The sequence below is a fragment of the Catharus ustulatus genome, chromosome 16, assembly GCF_009819885.2.
Source record: "Catharus ustulatus isolate bCatUst1 chromosome 16, bCatUst1.pri.v2, whole genome shotgun sequence".
NCBI lineage: Eukaryota > Metazoa > Chordata > Aves > Passeriformes > Turdidae > Catharus > Catharus ustulatus.
This window is the reverse complement of record NC_046236.1, coordinates 13824547-13849681: the sequence shown is the minus strand read 5'-3', so window position 1 is coordinate 13849681 and position 25135 is coordinate 13824547. Positions and strand designations below refer to the sequence as shown.

Here is a 25135-nt window from a genome sequence, read left to right as displayed (position 1 = left end):
GACTTTATATCACTATTTGATAAAAGGATAGCAAGAATATAACAGTTCCTTGGTTTTAAATAAGCAAATAGGTTTCTGTATTAACAATGTACAGAAACTGGTATTTCTATTCCATGACTGATTTTTTTTATCTAGGCATTGTGGTATTTCCCCACTTAACTGCACATCTGGTTTCAATAATCCTACAGCTGCTACCTATTGGTCTGCCAGCCTTTTGTTTTTACCTCCTTTCCTGAGAGACTCAGGAGTAACTGAAAAATAGAACAAAAAATAAGAAATGTAACATAAAGCCAATGATTGATAAGCAGCATGAAATGTGGCAAATCCTCAGAAGTTTTGAGTATGAGCAGAAAACAACTTTATGCTGGGACAACTAAGGGGGCTTTACCTTCTTCTGTATGTGTTTAACTCACCTGCAGTGACCAAAAAGAATCATCTCTCGTGAAAAAGGCACAGGAGGAAAATCAAATTGAAAATCACAAGATAAAGGCAAAGCTATTTTAGGTTGGTCCCTGTCAGAATGAACTTCCATGACAGCACATCCACAGAAATCCTGCTCTGTGTGCAGACATCTCCAGCAATTTTAAATGCTCCATGACAGCACATACACTGCAGCTCTTTCTGGTTTTTTGGTTGGTTTTATTTTACTTACCAAGAAGGCAGATCTACTGAAGGAAAGGCACAGAACTGGGTTTGTTTTGAAAGACATCTTAAAACTAGGAGCCCATATCCAGCCACAATCCTTACAGACAGGTAATAAAGCTCCTTGACTATTTATTAAGGAAAAGCCTGTGCCTGTCTCACACAGCACAGACCAGACCTACAGTAAAGACACACTGCAAAGCAAATTTCCTGAGTGGGAAAGGCAAAGAAGAGCAGCTTGTACATGGAAGACACAAACTGTAGCAACACATTCACTTCTCTTTATCCTCCTTCCTGGTCCTTACTGGGTTTGCACAGAAGAGATGTTTCTGCCAGTGAACAAGCACTGAATTGAGATCTTTAAAATATTCATACAGCCCTACATAATCCAGCACCTGAAACCACAAGGATGTATACTCCTGCTTTATTCTCACTCCCATTATCACCCAAAGAGCTCATGACATATTTTCCAGTTACAACTTGCACCTTTAATTAAAGCACACATTCAGCTTTAAAACTAAGGACTCCCAGATCAGTCTCAGAAGAACAGGCAGCACTATAATTATTTCCAATACCAGCATTACCTAAACAAGGATGACTTCAGAATGGGATTTGAAAGCCATCAGTTTTCTTTTCAGCAGCTGGATATTCCTGACAGCAAGGTCTCAATCTTTACTGCTCTGTTTTACTACATTTTCAGGGGAAACATGACTTGCACTCCCTTTATATTTGCAAATAGAACACAATTCCTTTTGGGGTAAGAAACAGCATCTGTAACAAGGTGATGCTGTGTGGGAAACAGCACTCACCTCCTGAAAGAGAGTAGACATTTCACAGACCAGACATGAGCTGGGGCTTTGCATTTCACATTTGTGCCTGTCGGAGAGGAAGAAATCTCGCAGCAGTGGAGTGTGGGTAAGTGCCTGGACAATACAGTTCATAAAACATGTGTTCCCAAGATTGATTAGCCCTCGTAGACCTATAAAGAGAGAAAGGGGGAGGGGATGCATAAGCATTATCAAGTTGAAAAAGTGGCAGATTTGCATTTTTATATAGTTTTCACAATATTGCTATGGATTGACTGGGTTACATGCACAGCTCCAAATACAGTTTTATACTGGTTTAGGGAGGCTATTGGCATTTTTGTACTCAAATCAGAAGAAGCTGAAGAAGCTTTCTGAACTACACTAGGATTTTTTAAATTCTGAGAAATAAGGAAACCTAAAAATTCAGCAACACCAATACCATTATTTTGCAATGGCTGTTGTGCCACGTATCACCAAAACATGTCCCTCCCCAAGACTGATACCAAAGTACAATGACAACAACTGGTAAGTCAGTACAGTAAGAAACCAATACATTTAAAGAAATGTGAGTAGGTCTCCAGGTTGTTTAAAAAGCTTTCTCCCATGCGGGTCATGAAGCCAGAATAAGGTTTTTGTACTGTTATAATCATTTTTCTAAGACAGGCAGCAAAGGAAACAGCCCTGACAAACCAAGTCAGGCTGTGACATCCAGTGCAGACTTAGAAGATTTTGTATAAAACCCAAGATCTGAACAGAACAACTTTAGAAAAGAAAATCTGAACAACATTAATTCCACGCTCGTTTTAGGTAAATTAAACATTAATCTACAGCATACATCAAAAAATTCAACTTGGCATAAGAGGATTCATCACACCTTAAGTCAAACGTTCAGTAATGCCCAGAGACGATTCCTTGTGCTTGGAAACCAAGATGCTTAAAGGAAAGCTCTTTTGTTGCACAACAGAAGAGAGGTTAGGAGTGGGGAAAGCTTTTCAGTCATTTGCAAAGTCTAAGTGAGAAGAAAAACATGCTCAAATCCTTGAGTATTCTTCCAAAAAATGTTAACATAACACCACCATACAGGAGCACTAAACAAGAAGAGCATCAGGTGGCCAAGAATGCTTATTTCTAATCAACAACTTACTTTGAAACGAGATAAAATGCACCAACAGATACTACTCTGGTATTGATTTAAAACCAACAGTCCTCTTCTGCAATAAAAACAGGATTACTACAGAAACATTGAAAGAAAACACAGGATTACTGGACAGAGAACGAAGAATTTCCTCGCCATTCCATGGGATGGAAAAACCCTTAGAGCTGGCAGTGCTGAGGCAATCAGAGGTGGTGCAGTTCCCGTGCAGTACAGCAGATAGTGCTCCAAGGGCTCTTTAGCATCCTGCAGCTCCAGGGGGTGTGGTCCAGTTGCTATGGAACCGAGGAGAGCACCACACCAGCTTAACTGCACCCGGAGCTGAAGGCAGGACACACAGCACTCCTCAATTTTTTTTTCCTGTTTATCTAAAGCAACATCAACCTGCTTCCAACAGCTTCCCTGTTCCTTCTGTTTACTCACAGGACAAAGTTTCTCATTATGGTACAGTGACTTCTACTGGGCAGAAGCTTGTTGCAATTATTTGCTTGATTTTCATGCTGGGAGGCAATAAGTGTGTGCACAACATTAGCAGAGTGTTAAATAGTTAATTTGTTGGAGCAGCTTGAAATACTGTGTGATGCTTCAGCTTGGTCCACAATCCTATTTCAATTCCCAGTCTGCCTCTCTGCAAACAATGTCACAACAGGAGGGGGTTTGTGCTGTGCAAGTGGAGAAAGGTTTTGGTACCTCTTGCTTACCTCTCCCCTCCTTTCCTGCCATTTAAAATTGACTGGATTGATTTAAATCACAGGCTGTGCTCACAGGAGGCTGGAAGGCTCCCTGACATGCAGGGTATTTTGAGAAGCAGAAGAGTCTCTCCTTATTTCTCCCTCTGGTTAGCACCAGATTTCAAAGCCAGCCTGTTCAGCACAAAAATTTAGAGGAAAACCAGTAGTAAATCTAGAGAGATTCCCCCTAGTGCTTTTTGGTGTCTAATAGAGCAGTCACAAAAGCAAACACATCAAGGCAGCTTTTTGGAATCATTTATTAAGCATCATTTTTTACATGCCTGTGGCTGGACTGTCTTTCCCTGTGACCACAAGAATCAAATCTTCCTCAGAGTTGCCACCAGGAGACAGTTACAGGCATCAAACTCAGAAGGCTCTTGCTTTACTCTGCTTGCTTGGTCTTTGGTGTCAGCTTTTCATGGATCCAGCGGAGTGATTCATGTGCTGGGACTTCACTTGAATGAACCCAGACAAAGCAACCTGCAAAACAGACAAGGCTGAAATGTGAATACTCCAAACCCCAATAAAAATCAGAAAATGGTGATTTGTAGCAAAACATGAGAACTTACTCAGTTGAAAAGGAAAAAGGGGAAGGAGCACACATCAATCTTATCCTTGTGGGAGCAATGACTGCAGCTGCTGTACAGTCTCTTAAAGTGGTGTTTGAAATGGAACAGGTATGAGGAACTACAGCCCAGGTACTGCATAAATAATTGCAGCACACTGAAAAACATCAGAATTTGATGTAGGTAAACTAAAGAGCTGACAGAACTCAGAATAACTGTGCTTAACTTTTATGGGGAATAATGAGTTTTGTTGGAAAGAAAACCTGAAAATTAAAGCCTGAACAGCACTCTGGTCAATAACATATTGAGAATGTAAAATCTTTGTGCCTGCCACACCTATTCTTCCCTCCCTTTTAATAAAGGCTGGCAATGTTTTGCTGGAACAGCCAAGCATTGCAACATGTGGCTCATAAATTAACAGAAAAATAATGTGCCAAAACCTCACATGCAGCAGTGCATTTCTGCTGGAGCACCAACAGTGGTCCCACCAGGCTCTAATGAGAGCAGAGTGTCAGAGCCTCAGGATTGCCAGCAGGCTGCAACCTCGACTAAAATAAATTTCTTCACCAACTTCTGCTCTGCTTCATAGCACTGTCTTTATTTTTGTTTCTTATGAATTGTTTCTGAAATGAGCAAGGGCAACCTGTGAGACACTTAATATTTTCTACACATGGATGTGTGCTGTTGTGGTAAATGTACTTCACAGGAAAAGCAGTTTTAGCTCTGAACCTTGCTGATACAATTGTAAATATTGGAATAAATTAATGCTGCTGTCAAGACAAAATTGTCATATATGGTATAATCATAAAAGAAGGAAATATCCTTTCATCATCATGCATGGAATACAGACTCTACTCTCATTCTGCTGGGCAGGCACGGCATAAGAAAGGCAAGAAATTTAATTTTGCAATGCCTTGAGCACAGGGAAACCCATCTGGGAAATTCTCTGTACATTTGGTCTCAAGACTGGGTTCTGGCTGGCTTACCTTTGTCAGCTTCAGTTCTTCCATCTTCTTCCAGGAATGGGTTCTGTTTTTCCAATGCTCAAAGCAATAGATCTGCCACACTGGGCAACAGCACTTGAGATCCAGAACACTGGTTCTGCCAGTCCACCCACACAGGGCAGATGAAAAATCCAACACAAGATAAGGAAATTCCACTTCTCCATGAAATGCAACTCTACAGCTTTTAGAGGTGGGGAAGCAGGGAAATGAGAGGACCACACATGAATAGAAAATACAGAAAACCCAATCTTGTCCTCATGGGGGAGGTTCTGTTTGCCTTTAAACTCAGGCTTTGGGCTGGGACTGGAAAAACAGCAAACAAACCAGTCTGAACAAATCTCCCATGCAGAAACCTGGGATTTTTGTGGAATGAAAGCTGTGGAAGGAAGAGCAGCAGTCACTGGACAATGCACCTTGGTGAGACAAGCAGATGATCATTCAGATGCACATGAAGCACAGGTTGGCAACACCTTAGAGCAATCTTTGTCCCCTACCCCCAGTCCCCCATCTGGTGTTGATGCTTCCCTGCAGTTCCACCAGACAATGTCACAAGCCAGTGCAAGCTGAGGAACAGCTCAATGAAATATTTAAAGACAGTTCAACATCACACTTGGAAACAAACAGTGTAGCACAGCAGTGAAGATTTCTGGAATAATTTTGGATCTTTATCCTATGTTCATCCAACAGGAATTGGCAGCAACAACATTGAAGAGCATCTATCTGAGAGTATTTCAACAGAAGACTGCCCTGGCACCTAAAACTACACCCAAATTCTCCCTCAGCTCTCAAGTTTCAGGTGTGTAACATATCACACATGACCTGAATGGAGCTGCCACAAACACTGGCCCAGTCAGACCCAGAGCTGCTGTTCCACCTGCATGCCAGGAGCAGCAGTTTTGCTAATGGGGTTAGTGACAGCAATTATTTTCCAAAGCTAATCCCTTTTGAAATGTTAATACAAAAAAACTCATTTCAGAAAGCAGCAGTATACAGATATGTGAAATTACAAGTCCACACAGGAAAACTCATCACATTGTGTGACACTGATGATCATGTGAGTGATCAAAAAAGCCCAACCATGCAGTTTTGGGGAATTTATTCCCCAACACTTCAGCCAAGCATCCTTTCTCAGGGACTGAAACCCACAGTAACAGAAGCAGGAACACTAAGTCAAATTCATTTTTTCTTCAGAGGTTTTTAGAGAACATTTTTTACAAGCTTACCAATAACACATCTGGCTATTAAATTGTTTTGACAACTGCTTAAGAAAAAGCTACAGAAACTTTTGCCACAGCAAAACTAAATGAAGAAACTTCAACCATGTGATCTTAAAAACTAATTGAACAATTCAACGACTTCCAACAAACACAGAACATGCAATCTACCCTGAAAGAAAAAATTATCTTGGGAGGGAGAAGAAAAAGAAGAAAAAGAAAATATGTGATTCATTAATTCACACTGGTTCATCAGCAGATCTTTTTTACAATAGAGTAGTTCTGACAGCAACACCAAGCTAGGGATTACAGGACAGATCAAAGAAGTGAAGATGAACACTCAGGGCAATAATCTTTCCTTGCTGGGTCACTGCTGAACCAGGTGAAAACATGCTCATGCTCCCTTTTTTTTTATTTTTCTGACTTGACTCCTCTTCCCCAGCTATTCAGGGCTGCCAGGTCAGTCCCTGCTCAGTTTGAATCACTGTAAATCCCTTTGGAAACAAACACCTTCCCTGAGCTGTACCACCAACAACCCCTGAGCTATTCCATCAGCAACAGGCACAACCTGGAGAGCTCCACTCACTCTTCTGCTCTACCCAACTTTCAAGCTAAGCCTTTCAAATCAGAAGTTAGAATAGAGCTCTAGAGCAATAGATCTTAATTTAGACAATGAGATGTGCAATACATACATATTATATTCTATACATGAATATTTCACTGTATCATTCCATTATCTAAAAATATCTCTTGAATATCATATACATGTGTGTGCACATCAAGATTCAAAGGCCATGTTGAACCCTGCAGTTTTGGGAGCTTGAGAGGATGACAGAGGACATTGTATTTAGATAATATCATTAGAAAAATTAGGATTTCTTTATCCTGTTTTAACTATAAATAAGTATTTTCATTTGTCACTGACAGGAATCAAATAAAAACCAGCCCCTTCATCTACAAGCCCTGATAATACAGAAGACACTGAGTCCAGAAGCAGTCAGCATAAGACTGTGAAGAATAACTCCTGCAAACAGAGAGGAAGTAAATTACAGACTATTTTAGATACACTGCATTGTGCACTGCACCAAAACCTACAAATTTAGCCATTCCTACACAGCAGAAAGGCAAATAAATCAGAATAGGCCTTCTGGAATGAAAAAAAAAAATCATCACAGGAAAAAGAAATATTTGCATTTTAAATGAAATCCCATCTTTAACTTTCCCATTTCCAGCTAAAGGATTCTGGATCACTGCATTTTTTCCATTCTATTGAAGTAACAGATTGCTCAATAGCAAAAAATTTGCTTATGTGCACAAAAGGAAACTGTCCATGAGTTTGTTTCCAGTTGACAACCCTGGAGTCCAACTACAGAAGCTGCTGCACTGGAGGGAAGAAGAATATGCCCTGAGTGGCACATGTATTGCAAAATCATTAACTGTGGAGAGAAAACAATCCAGTCATTATTCCTCCCTGGATGTATCAGCACACCAGAAGACAAGGACTATTTATAAGGCTGAATCATCAAACCCCCAAGTTCTCAGTGCTGGTGTGTCACTCCTGTACAGAGCTGCTGGAACTCATCCTCATTACTGACCTGTTTCACTGGTACCACAGCTCTGCCCCAAGGCAAAACCGGCTCAGGCAGCCCCAGGGAGAGATCCAGACACAATTCCCTCTCTACCCCAGCAAGTGACAGCCCAGGGCCAGGAGGGGAATGTGTCCCATGCACTGAGGGCAGGCTGGCACCTCAGCCAGGTGCTCTGACAGTAATTTCACGATTATAAGCCGCATGTCCGGCTGTCTGCAACTGTCCTGGGTTACAATACAGGATGTGATAAAAGGGATCTGTTCTATCACCATCTGTTGAGGGTGGGGGCAGTGATCCTGATCTCTGTTGGTGATATTCTGCTAATGGGCCATCCATTGAAACCAGGCAGGGCATTGTTCTTTATCTTTTCACAACCCATCCTTCCTCCAGCCAGTCATTTTCTGCTCATGGCCATTGAGTCCCACTGTGGGACTGATAAAATTACTGCATCCCATTGGGAGTTGCTACAGCCAGGGGGAAGAGCCCAACATTTCTTACCAAGATAAAAACAGAGGTTTTGGGACACTAAGGGAGCCCCTTTCTCCACTGGACTCCAGAGGAAAACCGGATTTCTCCACATCCCCACTGGAGCTCCGGAGGGAAACTGCACCTTGTACAGGAGCACTGCTCCAGCTGAGCCACATCTGTCACTGCAGGAGGATGCAGCCACCATGGAATGGGACTGCTGCCAACACCCTGCCTGACGGGTGTCAGGTTGTACTCTGACTGTGTCAGGGTTTGGGGTTTGTTTCTTTGTAGTGCTGTATTTCTATTTTAATTTCCCTAGTAAAGAACTGTTATTCCTAATTCCCATACCTTTGCCTGAGAGCCCCTTGATTTCAAAATTATAATAACTTGGAGGGAGGGGGTTTACATTCTCCATTTCAAAGAGAAGTTCCTGCCTTTCTCAGCAGACACATGTCCAAACTAAAACAGCAACTTTTCATTCTTTGTCCATATATCAGCCCCACCTGATTATAAGCCGCACTTTGGGTTTGGACCAAAATTTTAGTCAAAATGGTGCGGCTTATAATGGTGAAATTACTGTACTTCCTTTTCCTAAGGGTGACCAAGGGTGGTTTTGTTTTTCTAAAAGAGAATTAATTTCACTCCTTCCAGATTTTAAGTGGTTCAAAATAAACAAACCAACACAGTTGTTCATATTTCCCATCTCTAAGAAAAATCTCACCTTACGTGTTTTGATTTAAATTCAACACTTAAAAGCATATTCAAGTGCTTTAATCAGGCTCACAGGGCAACTTCAACTCTTTTTTTTGGATAATTTCTGGCATATTTGTGTTCAACTGGGCAGTTCTGGAGTGACCTCAGCATTCCAAGGAGACTTTCCAGATTTATTCTTTATGTTGAGTTAGAATTGCCATTCAAAAGTCAATGTTTTTATTCTTTTTCTCCATTAAAATATCCATAAACCCATGAAAAGTTACCAAATGGCAACAACCCACCTACATTATACTGCCAGGATAGAAGCACAGTGAGGTTTGCAGCAGTTCAGCAGCAGAGAATAATGTATTTTCTAGCACATCTATGAAGAGGACTTGGTCCATCCACACCACATGGGAACAACAGCACTTTCTGAAACACCAATAATGTTTTTCAAGCATTTAGTTTGCTCCCCACCCCTCTTAGTTAACAGGGAATTGATTGCATTCCCTATTCTTATTCAATAGCTTCAGTGACATCACATAATACACACTTAGAGAAGGGACAAACCACATCAGGACAGTGCAAATGTAATTGGAAGACAAAACAATAACTCCAGAGCAACTTGTTAAAGGGGAGAAACTATCTGAAATCAATTAAATTCAATAAAAACAATTGTGAAGTAGGAAACAAGGAAAAATTAAGTAGACAAACACAAAATAAGGAGCAATGGTTACAGTAACTCAGTCTCAACAACTTAATCTTGAGGTGTAGCTCTTCTACAAACAGCATTTTGGAACTTAACAGGAACATGAGAAGGCCTGCAGCTCATTCTGCTCAGGTGACAGGTAAATCTGCATGATGACTGGAACTGAGCACCCATTTTGAAAAGAAATTATTCAAAGTCAAGTAAAAATTTGAATGGAATTAATATCTGAGACTGAGGAAACAACTGAAGAATCCACTGGTTGAGTTAATTAATTAAAACCAGATGATGTTGGTGGAGGAACAGCCAGGCTGACAATTTTCAAGCATGTTACAGGCCATTACAATGAGGACTGTAATTAACTCCTGTGACCTACCAAAACTATAATAAAAAAAGACTGAGCTCACAAGAAGTAAAATTTAATTAGATATTAAAAATAATTGTCTCAGTTAGAAAACATTGCAATGAGGGAGTTTGGGACTCTGAGCTGTTGGAGAGGTTCCAAAGGCAGCTCTGTCAGCCCAGTGCACCTGACTCAGGAGAGATGTTTGATGCCCTTCCCTGTTTCTCATCCTGAGATTGCTCAGGTATCACACCTGGTACACAGCACACAGAGCAGGAGGGGGTGAGGGCATTGCCACACCACAGCTCAGCCCACCTGATCCCAACTGCAGAAGTGGTGTCACAGAAAGGCTGAACTCACCCCCTGCACACAGCAAGGAGTCTCTGCCCTCTGAGCAGCCTCACCCAGCTCACAGCCAGCCAGGACACACAGCCAGTGCCAGAACAGGGACGCAGGAGTGTCAGTGCCTCCCAAAACTCCTCACCCCCTCTCCTGTAACAAACTCCCAGTGCAGGCAGGTGTCCAAAAGCCACAGGCTGAGCAGTGAACAGCCCTCATCCCTGCATCCCTACTCGACCTCACAGCTCTGGAAACCAAAATTACCTGCCCTGCAAGGATGGAGAACAGGTAACAGCTGCTGCTGGAATGAGGGCTGCTAACTCTCCTCAGTGTTATTTTTAGACTACATAGGTATTTTGTGCATGGGCTTTTGCATTTGTGGCTCAATGCATCATTCTCTCCATTTAGTAATGCAAAAAAAGAGTCACAGGATAATGCAAAGAGATTGCCTGGGTCTGGTATTTCAGTTCATTACCTTTGTGTCACACATGCTACTGTGTGTCAAGGAAAATTTCAGTTTGCAGCTATCAAGAAGGTTTAGAATCAGCTCTGGAGGAGCTCAATGGAGTCCCTGTATCATGCTGCACCTTCAATTAAAATCATAACAGTGACACAAGACTGGACCCAGGGTTCAGCATAGGAGATATGTGTTTGTGGCTTACTTAAAGGATTTCTAGCAATGACATAGAAATAACCAGCAAGAAATGGAGATGAGATTCAAGAAAGGTTGCCTTTGCCACATTTAGGAGGAAAATGACATCTCGCAGCAATGACTACCAAAGATGGCTTTACTACAGATCCTTCCCCAGAGCAACAGCTTGGCCTTTCCACACATCCTCCTCAGACACCTATTGTTGGAGGAACCTAAGGGCAAGTGACATCCTTGGAGCAAACACATCAAACAAGTTTCCAAGAGTATGATCCAACACAAAGTGTATCATTTTATATTATTATTGCACAGATAAAACCTCCAAGCCAGAAAAGACTCCTGAGTGTGCACAGTGTGCCAGACACACCAAGTACTCTCTTTACTTTACTTCTATCTTTGAGCCAATTCCCAAACTGATGATGCCAAAACAGGAGCCTTTCCACTGCCCAGTTCTCATTCCTTGCCTTAGGGCACAGTCCCTGTAATTCCATTTCCTGGCATTGCTGTGTGTGCTCAGCACTGTGCTCCTGATTCTCTGGAGGTGTCCTGATCAGCTAGGATTGGTTTTATTCCTGTTTCTCCAGGTCTAGAGCACTTCACACAAGGCAAGTGTGGGCTCTGAGGTTACAGTCTGCCACTGGTTTGCAGTGGCTCCATGCCCAGATTAAGACCAAGCACACAGACAGGGCAGGAGCACTTGATGTCCTTTAAGTTCTCCTCCTCCTGATTTGGTGGCAACTGGCTCCTGCGTGCACACCCTCAGCTTGGTAAAATGACTCAGCATTCCTAAAATATCTGGCAATCCAAACAAACAAACCCCTTAAGGTTAATTTTTCATATGGCCTGTGTAAATAGAGAAGCTGTTTCAAGCAAGACAAGGGACTGCAAGTATCTCTTCCCTGTGAATTTAAATTAAGAAATGTGTTTCCAAAATAAAAAGTGAGGGGTTTTGACCAAGCCACTGAAAAATGCATTGGATCTTCCACTAAAATCACAGGAAACAGCTGTACAAGTTCACCTGATCTATCCCTATACCTCAATTCAGAATTAACAGTACCTGTATTATTCCTGACAAATGTTTCTCTGAATTGTTTTGAAATCTCTTCAATGATGAGATTCTGCAATATTCCCTGATGCCTCTTGTATTCTGAAGTGTTCCAGCCTCATCTTTGTAAACAAAGTAAATCTGAGTTTAAGAACTGAAACAACATTAATATGGAAGATACACATACAGTGAAACCTCCACACAAGCTCCCCTAATGCTAGAGCTTCTGAATGAAAATAAATATAATGCTGCAAACAGCAACAGCTTCACAAAAGCTCCTAAAATGAGGGAGGAGACAACTTGTCCAAGATACTGTGTTATCACTGGTTTTCTCTATCTATATGAATTTACTGACTCTCACAGCAAGCTTAAGTTTAAAATAAATGTAGGGGAGAGGAAAAGGGGAGTTAAAGGAAATGATCACTGCATTTTCCAAGAGTAGTTTGGAACCTTTTGGTAAATCATCTCACAAGATGAGGACCCAGGAGCACACAGCAAATAAAGGCTTTTTTTTTCCCTTAAAGGTTGTGGGAAATGTCAGTTTTTATGTCTGTAATTCTGTATTTCAGAATTTTTATTGACCATCTGCATTGTGAAATTGTTTTTCTCTCTCAGGTGTCAGGAAGAAACCAATGCAGCATGTTCTCAAAACCAGAAACCTACACAGCATGTAATCATCCACAGCAACCATTTCCCTGTTTGATTCTCTCAGCTGAAATGAAGAAAGCTGAAAAAGACATTAAGTTCTGCAGCAGAACTTGAACCAAACTTCTCTGAATTCCTGTCCTGGCATATCAAGACCCACTGAACAAATTTTGCCTGTTGTGCTTCAACCTGATCCAATCTCTGTCAGGATCTCTCTGTGAGCATTGAGCCAACACTGGGGAATGTAAACATTAGAGAAGAAAACACCTTTCACATATGTCTCTGAAAATAACCATATAATCATATTTATTACTCAATATAAAGCATTATCTGATCCCTGTAAAATATGCAGATCAATTGGCTGGAGGAGAAAGACAGAACCACAGAATCTTGGAATGGTTTGGGCTGGAAGGGAGCTGAAAGATCTCCTAATTCCAACCTGGCAGGAACACCTTCCACTAGAGATGGAAGCATGTCACAACAAGAGCTTCAGAAACAAAAAGGCAGCTATTCCTGAAAAGCAGAAAGAACATGAAATGTCACATTTAAGTGTATGCACTGCACAAAATGCCTTAGTTTACCACTGAAGCCAGACCTCTTACTGTGGTGCTTGTTGTATACTCAGATATACAAAGCTGAATAAATTTACAGAAGTTGAATAAAGCAATGGAGAAGCTCTCAAAGCAACCAGGAGCTGCCCTGTCTCACAGACTTCATAAAGTAAAGTTCAAGACACTGAAGTCCTAAGAACCAGAGCAAGAAAATAATTATTCCCATAATTGCTGCAAGGTCAGGGAGAATAGAGAGAAGACACCCAATATCAAAAAAGCAACAGCAGCAGGCAAAGAACAAGAATTATGTTTGTGAAAACGCCCGGATGATGCATCCAGAGCTTTATGACACTGGCCTTTAACAGCCAGTTAAGCTGCACACCCTTCAAGGTGTTTTCCTCTGGCAAAAGAAAGCCTTTATACAAAACAAAACACTTCAAAAGGTGGCACAGAATAAGATATTCTCTTTGCCCTCCCCCAAAGCAGCCAGAGTTAAAAGCTCAGCGAGCTCCTGCGCGCTCTGCACGGAGCACAAGCCTTGCAGAGAGCCCTGTGCAGATGGCACCATAAAGAACAAGAGGTACTCCCACCAAACTGACAAAATCAAATTCACACTCGAGCTGTCCTTTCCCCCCAATATCACACCATATGCTGCCTACAAGTTTTTACCCTTCCTCCAAACAGATTTCACAAATTAATAACTTAAGGAGCAGGCTGAGCGCCAATGAAATTAAATGCATCCAAATATATTAATATGCACAAATTATTGTTGATGAACTGGCACAGAGCTCCTCCAACAATCCACAACACACAAACCATGCCACAAGCTGTTTATGCATATTCCTGCTTTCAGTATATACTGTATCTACCTTCTGGCCACACAAAGCCAACTCTGGAACAGACAGCAAAGAGCAGAATGGAAGGTCAGAGTAAATATAATCCAAAAAGCAATCCACAAAAGAACAAAACTGAGATGGGGATGATTGGCCTTGTTGAAAACACCACACTTGCTGTGCTGACACTGAGTTAATCAGGTGAAAATACAGTGATAAATCAAGGTTTATTTCAGATTGTTGGCCAGAGAGATCCCTGGAAGTGTCCAGGACAGGGCTTGGCACAGCCTGGGAGAGTGGAGGTAAAACTGGATCAGCTTAAAGGCCCCTTCCAACCCAACCCATTCTGTGATTGTATGATTTATTAAAGATAAAATGAACCTTCTCATACTAAGGACACATCTCTGCTCATGTCTATAACCACTGCAGCTCCATGGGCTAATTCTCAATCTCCTTATCTGTAACAACAAACACCTCATGTAAATAAGGTATCTCATTCACAGGGCTATAATTCTGTTAGATAATTAGATTCTGGCTAAGTACTGCTGTTGGGTTTTCCTTGGTTAGAAAATTCTGATTCCCACAAAAACCCACTCAAACAGATGACAAAATCATCAATGCATTTTTCATTGAAAGGCTGCTGTTTTCACTGCATACTGAACTTATATAATGACTTAGTGAAGGAAACCACAGCAAAGGAAAAAAAATTAGCTACCATTAGAGAAGGAGATAAGACAAATAATTGAGTCAGTAAACATTTTACACTTGAAATCAGCATTTCTGAGGGGAAAAAAAAGAAGAGCTTTTTTTTTGTGCTTTTATCCGACTGGATTTAAATGATGAAGTTTCACCTGAAGAAGTGCAGAGCACAGTTCAGGAAAATCAAATTGAAACACTGTCTGTAAACTAAAAATAATGTGTCTGGATCAGTAACAACCATGGATCTACTTCTAAAAAGTCCAGAGCAGGAAAATCAGGTTTGAGTTAGAAGTTTGGAATATGATCCAAGCCCTGGATCAAGAACCTTGTCTTCTAAGGAATTTCCCATTGTGCTCCAGGCATCATTCTCCAGGCATCAGTGCAAACACACACAGGATCTCTTCTTTTGTCTCCAATCCCCAAGAGCCACCTAGAGTTACAAAATTACAGTATTTTCTATGCAAATAATAGGAATGGCAATTTTCCAAGACTGGATAATAGAAAAATTCAACCCCAACTGCAATCTGCTGATTTCACATACAAGTAGTTTTAATTTTGTAAAGTCTGCAGGGGTTTTAGTTGATGTGAAATGAAAACATCAACAGGACAGCTCATACACTGACATCAGCTTCTGATCTTCCTGAAAGGGAGTCTAAAATTTAAAAAAAAATTGAGATAACAAAATCAGAACCCTCCTCATTCTTCATTGGAGCTGGCCAGGTGGCAACAAGGCATTCTGAGGAAGTGCTGTCCATCAGTAAACTCTTCAAATGCTGACTGATTTTTGTCTAACAAAAGTTTCTACAACAAAAGTTTGCTCAGGCCAAGCAGGAAAAAGCTGCAGGGACTTCACTGATAACTGGGATGTGCCTAATCTTACCCAGGAACAATTAAATCACAGATAACTCAATCACACACAGTGACATTACTGCAGCAATGCAAATTGCTTTCTGGCACCAGCTTTGGAAAACCAGGTGACAAGTTCTCAGATAGTCAATACACAAAAAGGTAGCAGAAGCATCCAATCTGAAATTCCTCCTCACAAAGCCTTTTGCAGAAAAAAAGCTTTTATTTTATATTGATTAAGAGGTAAGTTTAGGAAGTCTAACAAGACTTTCTGAAAGTACAGCTCAATGAACCTCAGAGAGTCAATCACTACTTGTGTTTCAGAATTCTTAAAATATTCAGGTCCCTCTAATTTTTCTTAGAATTCTCTGGGACCTTTGAGAGGAGAGGGCTTTTAAAATCTATTTTTAGGATCAGCTCTATCAATTTTAGACCTAGGAAATGTATCACACTTCTGGATCCAATGGTCAGACATGCTAAGCTCATGACAAAGTAAAACAGGAACAGAAGGCTCTCCCTATTGATATGAAAGTATAATTTTTTAATTTTACCCATCCAATCTTTTAAGAAACAATTTTTCATCAAGAAAACCATTTTATTAATGAAGTTAATACAAATAAAGCCAAGAGGAAACATTCACCTGAGGAGTCTTAAAGGTGGTTTTCCTTTCCTTCATCACACAGCAATCTAAAAGAATTTAAGAATCAGAGATTTCCATTCAGGATGCACTTTGTGCAGCCATAACTTCAAATATCAAAGTATTACTGCTTACAAATCAGTAATTTAAATTTAAAGCCACAGTTAAAGCTGTGGTGCTGTACCAAACCATATTTTTCATTCCACTTTTCCACTTGAGCTACCTTAAGTACCATCCAACGAGAAAAGCGCACCTGAGCGCTGGCACAGTCACAAAAACCATCCCAGTACTAATGCAGCCTTCAACACTTCCAAGTGAGAGAGGCAAAAATGCTTCTGGTAGCTTGTCTAGAGAACCAGAAATATTTTCCAGGTCACTGTTCTTCTTTCCCTTGCCACCTTCACACGGGAGTTCTGCTGCAATATTTATTGCACTCGTGCTGCTCTGGCCCATCAGGCAGCTCAGCACTGCAGCTGCAAAACCCACCTGCTACTCCCAGGCAGGTTTGGTTTTGCCACCTCTCCATCCCATCACTCCTGGTGAGGATTTGCTCAGTCTGCTGGAAAGGTTTGTCTCCCCTCTGCCTTTTTGCAGCACTGCAAATGGCAATCCCGGGTGGCTCCTGCTAATTACCCAAGTGCATTGGGAGTCTCACTCTTCCCATTGTTAATACACCCATCTCCAGCCACAAAGTCACTTCATATGCTAATCAGAGAGCAGCTGATCCCAGGCTAATATTTCATATACTCAGGAGAACAGATCTGTTGGGGGTATTAATGACAGCAGAGCAAGATGAGCTCAGAAAATAGTTCCCAAAAGATATTGTATCACTTCTAGTTCAACCCCCTAACAAATAATTTGCTTGTGAATGTGGAGCTTTGTCCCTTTCCTCCCTTGCAGAGGGAGGCCACTTTACAGACAAGAGGAGACTGAAAAAATTAGATTTTTTTCTTTTACAATGTTGGAATCTAATTTAACAGCTGCTAAGTCTTACCTAATTTTTCCATATAAAAGTTTTTGTGTTTATGGAATGCTTGAAACATCAGTTTCAACCCAAAATCAATATGAGCATTTCTATGAATATTGAGTAGTCCAGAACACCACTCAGTCCCTGCTGCTGAGAGCAACATAAAACTTGGGAAATTTCTACATTCCTCACAATATGTCATCCCTTCAGCCTGATCTGTGCAAAAAACTGTGGCAACACAATGAAAAAAATCAGCAGGGTCTGAGCTGACACTGCTTCCACAGAGAACATTTATGGTCTGAGTGGATGTGACATTCCTCCTGAACCTCCTGAAACACAGAACCTCCACCAAAATGTCAAGCCAGGACACCAGAACATGCAATATCCCACATAAAATCCACACTGCAAGGATTTCTCATCGTGGCTTTTTGCCTGTAAGACAACTCAACGTTTCCACTTGGTTAACAGTGTGTTCCAAGTCACTTTGAAGGTGCTTATGTGCAGCATTGGGAACAAGGCTGTGCATCCCAAAGGACATCAATCAGCACAGCCTGCAGCAGTGCCCAGTGTGAGTTTTCATTTCAAGAGCAATTTGCTCAATGGCAAAATAGAGATTCAAGTCAAGTTACCTGCACTGTCTTCTCACTAGCTGGGAAAAGTATCTATGAGATGGAAACACACAGCATTTTAGAGAACCAAGGAAAATTTATGGATTTCTGTGAAGTTTTTTTCCTTATTTTTCTGAGGATGTGAACAAGAAGTTCTTTCTTCAATGGCTTTCAAGTTGTCACTCAAGTAGAAAATTCAAAAGCTGTGAGTTTTGCACATTATTTCCTCCAGTGAACTACCAGTTCAAGTCTCCATTATAAGATATTCATCTCATGTCTGAGTATTCTTCAGTTTTAATTCATGGTGCTGATCAAAGACAAAAGATCCTGCAGCTGTAAAGTTCAAAAAGCAGCAGACACATCCAGCTGTTTTGAGAAGCACCATGAGATTGTTACAAATCTGGCATAAAATAATTCCCTTCATGTACCCAGAATGTTCAGCCAGAGAATAAACATCCACCTAAATGAGTGTCAGGCACATAATACAGGTGTGACAGGCAACTGCAACAAACATACTGTACCACCTAAGTGTGGTTTAGATACAGAGAACAACAAGTTTAATGTATTTTATTATCAGGGCTCAAAATCACATGCAAATCCTTCACATAAAAGTTATGTACATCCTTTCAAGGCCACACCTGCCCAGGTTTCAGTCTGCTGTCCCATGTATTTTAGTTGTAACACTGATAAACTTGTCTTACACAAATGCTGAAACAGGTGTTGGCACAAACACCCTTCCAGGTCATGGCAGAGCAGTGAAATGTTCCAAACCCAGGTGATATCCCTGGATCTCTGGGGCTATCATAGAAAGCCACAAACTTTCCACTGGCCTTCCTCTTAAAACAGCTTTGAAAAGAGCATTTTATGTATAAAAGGCAGCTGGTTATGTTTTAACAGACTCTTGTGTAAACAGAAGTGCTCAACAGATGTGCAGTGCCTATCAGAGATGGTTATCAGCATCATTTTCATTTCCAGAAGCAATAAAACTGGACATCATGTCTATTCTCTGAGCCATTTACCTACCTCAGAGGATAAACTGGATTGACTAATATCTGCTATGGGATTGGTAAAACACCTGATGTCAAAAGAACTGAGTATTAGAAAAAGAAAGAAATGAGAATGTCCAGTTAGTGCAGCATTTCAGTCTGAAATAGGCTCTTCACTGATCTGAAACTGCAAACAGACAAGTCAAAGTGAGGGGAGGGAAGGCAAAAAAACTCTGAAGCAGATTTATATTTAGCAGCAGGTTAGGTGAAGAGAAAAGGCTCAAGGACAATGGCAGGTCTTTTCTTCCTTGAGTTAAACCCCCAATGCATTTTTGTGAAAGAAAGCAAGTCTTCTGCTTTTAACTGCAGCCCAAAACTGCATTATGTCTCCTGGGTGCTTTGATTTTTTTTCTTCCCTTTCTAAATCTCAGCACACAGGCAGCTCCAGGGCTCAGTAGGAGAAACTCTTAAAAGCAGGCCTGCAGAAGTGAAGAGATCAGTCATTCCCTTGTCCCTGTGCTCCTGGAGCTCCCCCGCCCAGGCAGCCACGGATGAGATTTCACACAACCAGACATGGCTTTTTAAACAGCCTGAAAGATTCCAAATCCTCCAAGAGCAAGCAGAGCATTCCTTCTGATTGGAAAGAGAAACACTGAAATGTGCTTCAATTCTTCACAAAGGTCACAGTAACCTTCAAAACTCTATCAAACTTCTTCCCCCTCCCCAGCTCTATTATCTTTAGTAATTTGTAACGTTCTTTACAAAACACACTGGAGTTTCTCAGAACACAAATCCCAATGTGAACATGATGCAAGCAATCTTTGCTTAGTTAATTTTTCCTAAGCTGCTTGAAGTTTCCAAAGTCCAGATGTTTTTCCAACTGTCTTCCCTGTCCCACGACTGCAGAAACATAGGTCCTTTCTTTGGAGTTGCCATTTTATATACATTTTCAACTTATTCTGTGCTTCTCAGTCCATTTTTTCCAAACAAATATACACATACTTCAGATTAAATGACTTACTGTATTAGAAACATGACATTAGAAAGCTTTAGAAAGTATGTTCAGTGTATTTTGACAAATGCAAACGTGCTGAAAGCGTGACATGTTCCATGAAACAGTACAGAGCTTTAAATCTGTGGAAAAAATTCAGTTTCCTACTTGCAATGTCTATGGCTACACCTCCAACCTTGTACCATTAACCATTATTTCCAAATGTTACTGTGCATTTAAGAGCATAGGAAAATGCCCAATAATCTTAATTAGAGCTTGTCAGGGAACTAATTCTAAGCCCCCACTACCCCAACCTAAAAACAGAATAGATAAAATTGGAAGAGCTGTACATTTTTATCACCTTTACCCAAACACTGCCCAGCCAGAAGCAGATGCACACATTTCAGAGAATTCTTTGCTCCAGACCAGTGAACTCTAAAGCATTAAACCTTTGAGATGCATTTCAAACGTGCTATTTGACACTGGAGAAATAAAATCACTTCTCAGAGCTCATAAGGAATTGAGGAGATCTCATTTAGAGTGTAAAACACGAAACAGGAATGTGTTGCTTCTGCTAAACCAGATTTACCAGCAGACTGCTTTGGTTAAGGATACACCAACTACAGGATTTCCCTTCACATCCCTGCATGGGATCTTTGATGAAGGCTGTTGAGAAAATATCAGTGATTTCTCATTACAAGCATATTGTCAAAAAAAAGGATTGTGTTTTGTAGCAGTACCTGAAGTGACAGAGTAGATATCCTTCCACAGAGATAATGCAAAAAATAAACTGATTTTGTTATTCTGAAGTTTACAGAAATCCACTACAATTACTGATGGAAAAACAATTTTGAACATACAGATCAGTGAGCGTTTGGCTGCAGGAGGGATTTCTGGAACTCACCTATGGTGCAGTTTGTGGTTATTTTTCTTCGCTTGGGGTTGTGTCGTAGCAATTCTAACTCTCTCTTGGTCGGCTCCCATGTTGAATACTTCTCTCCAATGCCTAAGCAGATGAAAACAAAGTTTCAGGAAGTTCTTTAGTAAAAGGATTAAAAATTCTGTTCAAGTCAAAGCTTTCAACATGCTGTCCATTAGGTTAGATTCAATTTATGCACAACTTCAGGACACTGATTGCTTTCTACCACTTCTCAAAAAATATGGATCAGAAAATTATCATCAAATTTTCCAAAGAACTAACACAAGAAAAGAAAGGTACTTCTTTACTTATAAAGAACAGCTAGGCCAATAAACTTTTCATTATTGGATTATAATCCTCCTTTCAGTTATAAAAAGGAATTCCAGCACAAGAATAAACTTGCTAGTACTCAAAAATACATTTCTTTGTGCTCAGAGGAGGTTAAATGACAGAACCAGCATTGATGAACTTGACAAGTTATTAAATAAATCTAAACAGATCCAGCTTAATGGACAGATAATCTTTAGAGAACAGCAGAATTTAATAATTCAATATACTAAACAGCTACTACATGTTTTAGGATATGCCATTACATAGAATGTAATGACCTCTCCTTATTCCATTAATGCAGGATTAGACAAGTTTTAATTTTTGACATTCACTTTATTGACATATCTAATGTTATCTAAAAATGAAATTAGTAGTAGGTTTAAACACTACCCTCCCTCCAACCAAAACAGCCAAAACTTTCCAAATATTCAACTACCCTTCCTCATGAGTTAAAATCTGTCATTATTCTCTCTGAAGACCAACACTGCATTTCCAGTAAATTTCTTTTGCTCAAAGGAAAGTGCAGTAGAAATGAGTCAGGTCAGTAGTATGGAGAGCAGATTTTAAATCAGCACAGAGCTGGGTTCTGTGTAAACCTGATACAAGAAAACACAACAGTAAAGACTCACATGCTGACCAGCTCAGTACTGCTGCAGCTTTCTGTGGAGCACAGAAATTGCTGTGCAAGGTCAATTATTGTGAGTCACAAAGCATCTTAGCATTAAAAATAAAGAATTATAAGATGTCAAGCAGTCTATTCTAAAACTGAGAATTAAAGTCAATTAAGAGTTATTTCACACAGAATGCATGGAGCAAAAGCAACACTTTGCTATAGAAAATAAATTATAGATCATACATATGAAAAGGATAGTAGAAAAATATAGCTGGAGGCTTCCACATTCTGCATAATATACATTAAATTTTAATAGCTCTTTGATCTTCATTTTCAGAAATGGCTATGCTTGTCAGAAGTTACCCTCCCAAAATGTTCAATTCATAGTTACTACTGACCCTCCAGGTTCTAGTAATAGAAGGTCTCATTTTTGGATTCTCAAGGTCTAGAGAATTCTTATTTACACAAATACACCCATCTCTCACTTTATTTGATTCAACAACAGATTATGCAAGGAGCTTAAGGAACAATACCAGAATCCCTTTCATTTATCCAAGGTTCAGCATCAAGCTACACACCCAGGAAAACAGAAAAGGCAGGAATGACTGAGACTGATGAGATAACACAGCTGCAATGCTTTGGACACACTGCACATCTGCAGAGACCCTTTGGAGATGCACAGATGGACACTTCACAGAGGATGGAACAGGTTTGGCATTGGATGTCTCCAGCAACCCTGGTCACATTTGTAAAGCTCCCTTAGGAATTTATATAAGTTCATTGGTAACACATTGGTAGCAGCAATTGCATTGTGCAGCTGGAAATTTCTGTGTTTGGGTTCACTGCAGTTAAAACATGGCCAAACACAGTCAGGCAGTGTGATGAACCTTGATAATAATTTAAAAATACCCCCTTGGATATGTTTAAATCCTAGTTGAAGTCAAACACAACAAAATTCATACCTGGAAACACATGTACACTTTAGGCATGCAATAGCTCCACATATCAGCAGCACTATTCATATATATTTATATACATCTATATATAATTATATACTTTAAATGTTGTAGAGGATGGGCACCAAAGCAAGTCACAATAGCAACTCTAAGTAAGGATAAACATGACAGACTGGATTATTTTGAAGGATTCTGGGTGAATCAAATATTTGTTCAATTAAAAAGAAATGAAAGGAAACAAAAAACCATGTGCAATTAATGCCACAAACAGAGCAAACCAGACAGAAAATGTTCTTGCAGAAACCTTTCATTAGAAGGAGCACAAGTTAAGTCAGACACAGAAATTAAAATGTGTTCTGTTCCAGCTATATAACTTAGCAGGAATGCTGAGGTTATATCACCCTTGAAAATTTGGAAAGGGCAGAGCCATTTTTTAGGAATGGTTTGATGTTTAAAAACTAAAAACAACAACAAACAAAACAACCAAAAGACAAAGAAGGAAAGAGGTTTAATAAAAAGGTTTAATAACACTCACAAGCATGCCAAAAACTCCAACATAAACTACCTTAAACAAAGATTTGCAAACCATGCACAGGTCACCATTTACAATTAAAGGAGTGTTAGAGAAGTGAAAATTAGTCATTTTTAAAATGCTGCTATAAAACAGCCAGAGATTCAAGTCAGCACGTGAAATCTCCATCTAAAAAATTATTTTATTGGGTGAAATACTCAAATTGGCATTTCTCAGAGAATTCATCAGGGGCATGGGGATGAGTGAAGGAAAAGGCAATGAAGGCTCTAGTTTGTAAAAGTCACAACTTTTCAATCATTGCTTGCTTTGCTAAAGTTCAGCAAATTCCAATTATTCCCCTCCCAAAAATTCAGACATCAATTAAAATTAAAGTCTCTGTGTATTCTCACCTCCCCTGTTATTAATATTCAACACCAAAGGAAAAAATACTGGCCAAGTTGCAACTTGTTCAGAGTTCCATCAGATAACCCTGAACTCCAGCTGGACTGGGGAACTGAGCACACTGGGAGTTAATACTACAGGAGTATGAAATGAATCTCATGAGATTTGGGGGTTTTCTTAAAGTTTTTCTCCAGGCATCATGTTGTTATGTGAGCATCTATTAAATTATGAACTAACACCCTTCAAGCACTGTGGAGAGAAATTTGAAAATACACTGCATTTACACTTCAGTTTTTAAGCCAATCAGTTTCTGCAGGCTGGATTCACTTCTGAAGTTCTTTAAGTTGGCAGCAAGATCTGAGGTAAATTAGGTAAATTACTATTGTGGTAGCAATAGAAACCTAAGACACTGAGTTTGGGGTTTGTGCTACTCTTGACATTCAGTTTGGAGCAAGAAGGGAGGGACCACATAGATTGGAACAATGGAGAGGGAAGGAAAAAAAACAAACACAATTCTCCATTATTTCTCCCATGTACATTTCTCATTCCTTAGATAATTTTTTGAGGAAACACATGGCTTCATCATAAAAAGACATAAAAAGAACCTATGCCATGACTTTAAAGAAAAAATAAGTCTACATTGCAAACTCCAGTAACTGAAAGTGTTGTTGTCTATTCCTTGATTTTCTGTCTGCACTGGTCACTACAGATGAGTTCTCCAGGGACAGGAGATGTAATGTGAATATTCATACAGATGCATTTGTGTACATATATTTAATGTGCCATTCATTAGTTAATCAGTACAGAGGATTCCTGCCTGGCAGTTCCTCTGGGTGATTCTTCAACCTCCTCTGCACAACTCTGTGGTCCCAGATGACCAGAAGAACAATCTTGTAGCAGTAATTCCCTGGAATACAAACTACAGCAGGCTGATGTCCAGGGCAGGACAAAGTGGTTGCATCTCAGTCCACAAGGTACAAAGGTATCAATTGGTAAGGACAACAAAACTAAGAAATCACTTTTTAAATCTGCAAATTTGTAAGTAAGGGGAAGTTTCCTCTTCTACATCATAAAAAAGATCTGTTATGTTGTTGCAGCTGATAATTTGGTGCCCCAAACACAGATTGAAGGAGCTTCCAGAACAGGTGCAGAGCTTGAATGAAAGGTTTTTAAACATATTCCCATTTTTCTTGATTTGAAACCCAGTGCTTTGTGCTGACACATTTTGAGGTGTATCTCCTTGTTCCAGGACTCACTATCCTTCCTTCCTCAGCCAGGGAACAAGCAGGAAGCAGACTGGGATCTGTAGTAGGAACCAAGTGAAGGCAGCTCTCTTTTGAGCCAGCAGAAAAGCTCTTGTTAATACGATGTTAGCTGCTATTTTTAAAATTGGAAATGAGGTTAAGAATGGTTTGAAGTCATATCAGCCCTGACTAAGGCTGTCACATTGAAACAGGATGCCATGGATTCCAGAAGAGACATTACTAGACAGAAGTCATCTGTCTTCAAATACAGACTTCCCCACTTTAAGAAAACATACCCCCCAGAGGCCACTGGAGATGGAAGATGACAAGCTTTTAAAACTGATGCTTACAAACTACTCAGTTTAGAATAAATGATATCTCCTTTCCAAACAAACAAGAAAAACCAAACCGAACCAAAAACAACAAAAAAATACAGAAAAGGTTTGTCT

The 25135-nt window shown here is 40.1% G+C and overlaps 1 protein-coding gene across 2 annotated transcripts in view; it reads right to left on the bottom strand.

Annotated features, from left to right (window-relative positions):
* Window positions 1–25135, bottom strand: part of USP22 (ubiquitin specific peptidase 22) — a 91115-nt gene that overhangs the window by 22940 nt on the left and 43040 nt on the right. For both annotated transcript variants that reach the window (XM_033073748.2, XM_033073746.2), the window contains 2 exons: window positions 20616–20717; window positions 1452–1621 (listed from right to left, as the gene is read on the bottom strand). In XM_033073748.2, coding sequence (XP_032929639.1) covers window positions 1452–1621; window positions 20616–20717 — 272 coding nt within the window. The remainder of the gene's footprint in view (window positions 1–1451; window positions 1622–20615; window positions 20718–25135) is intronic.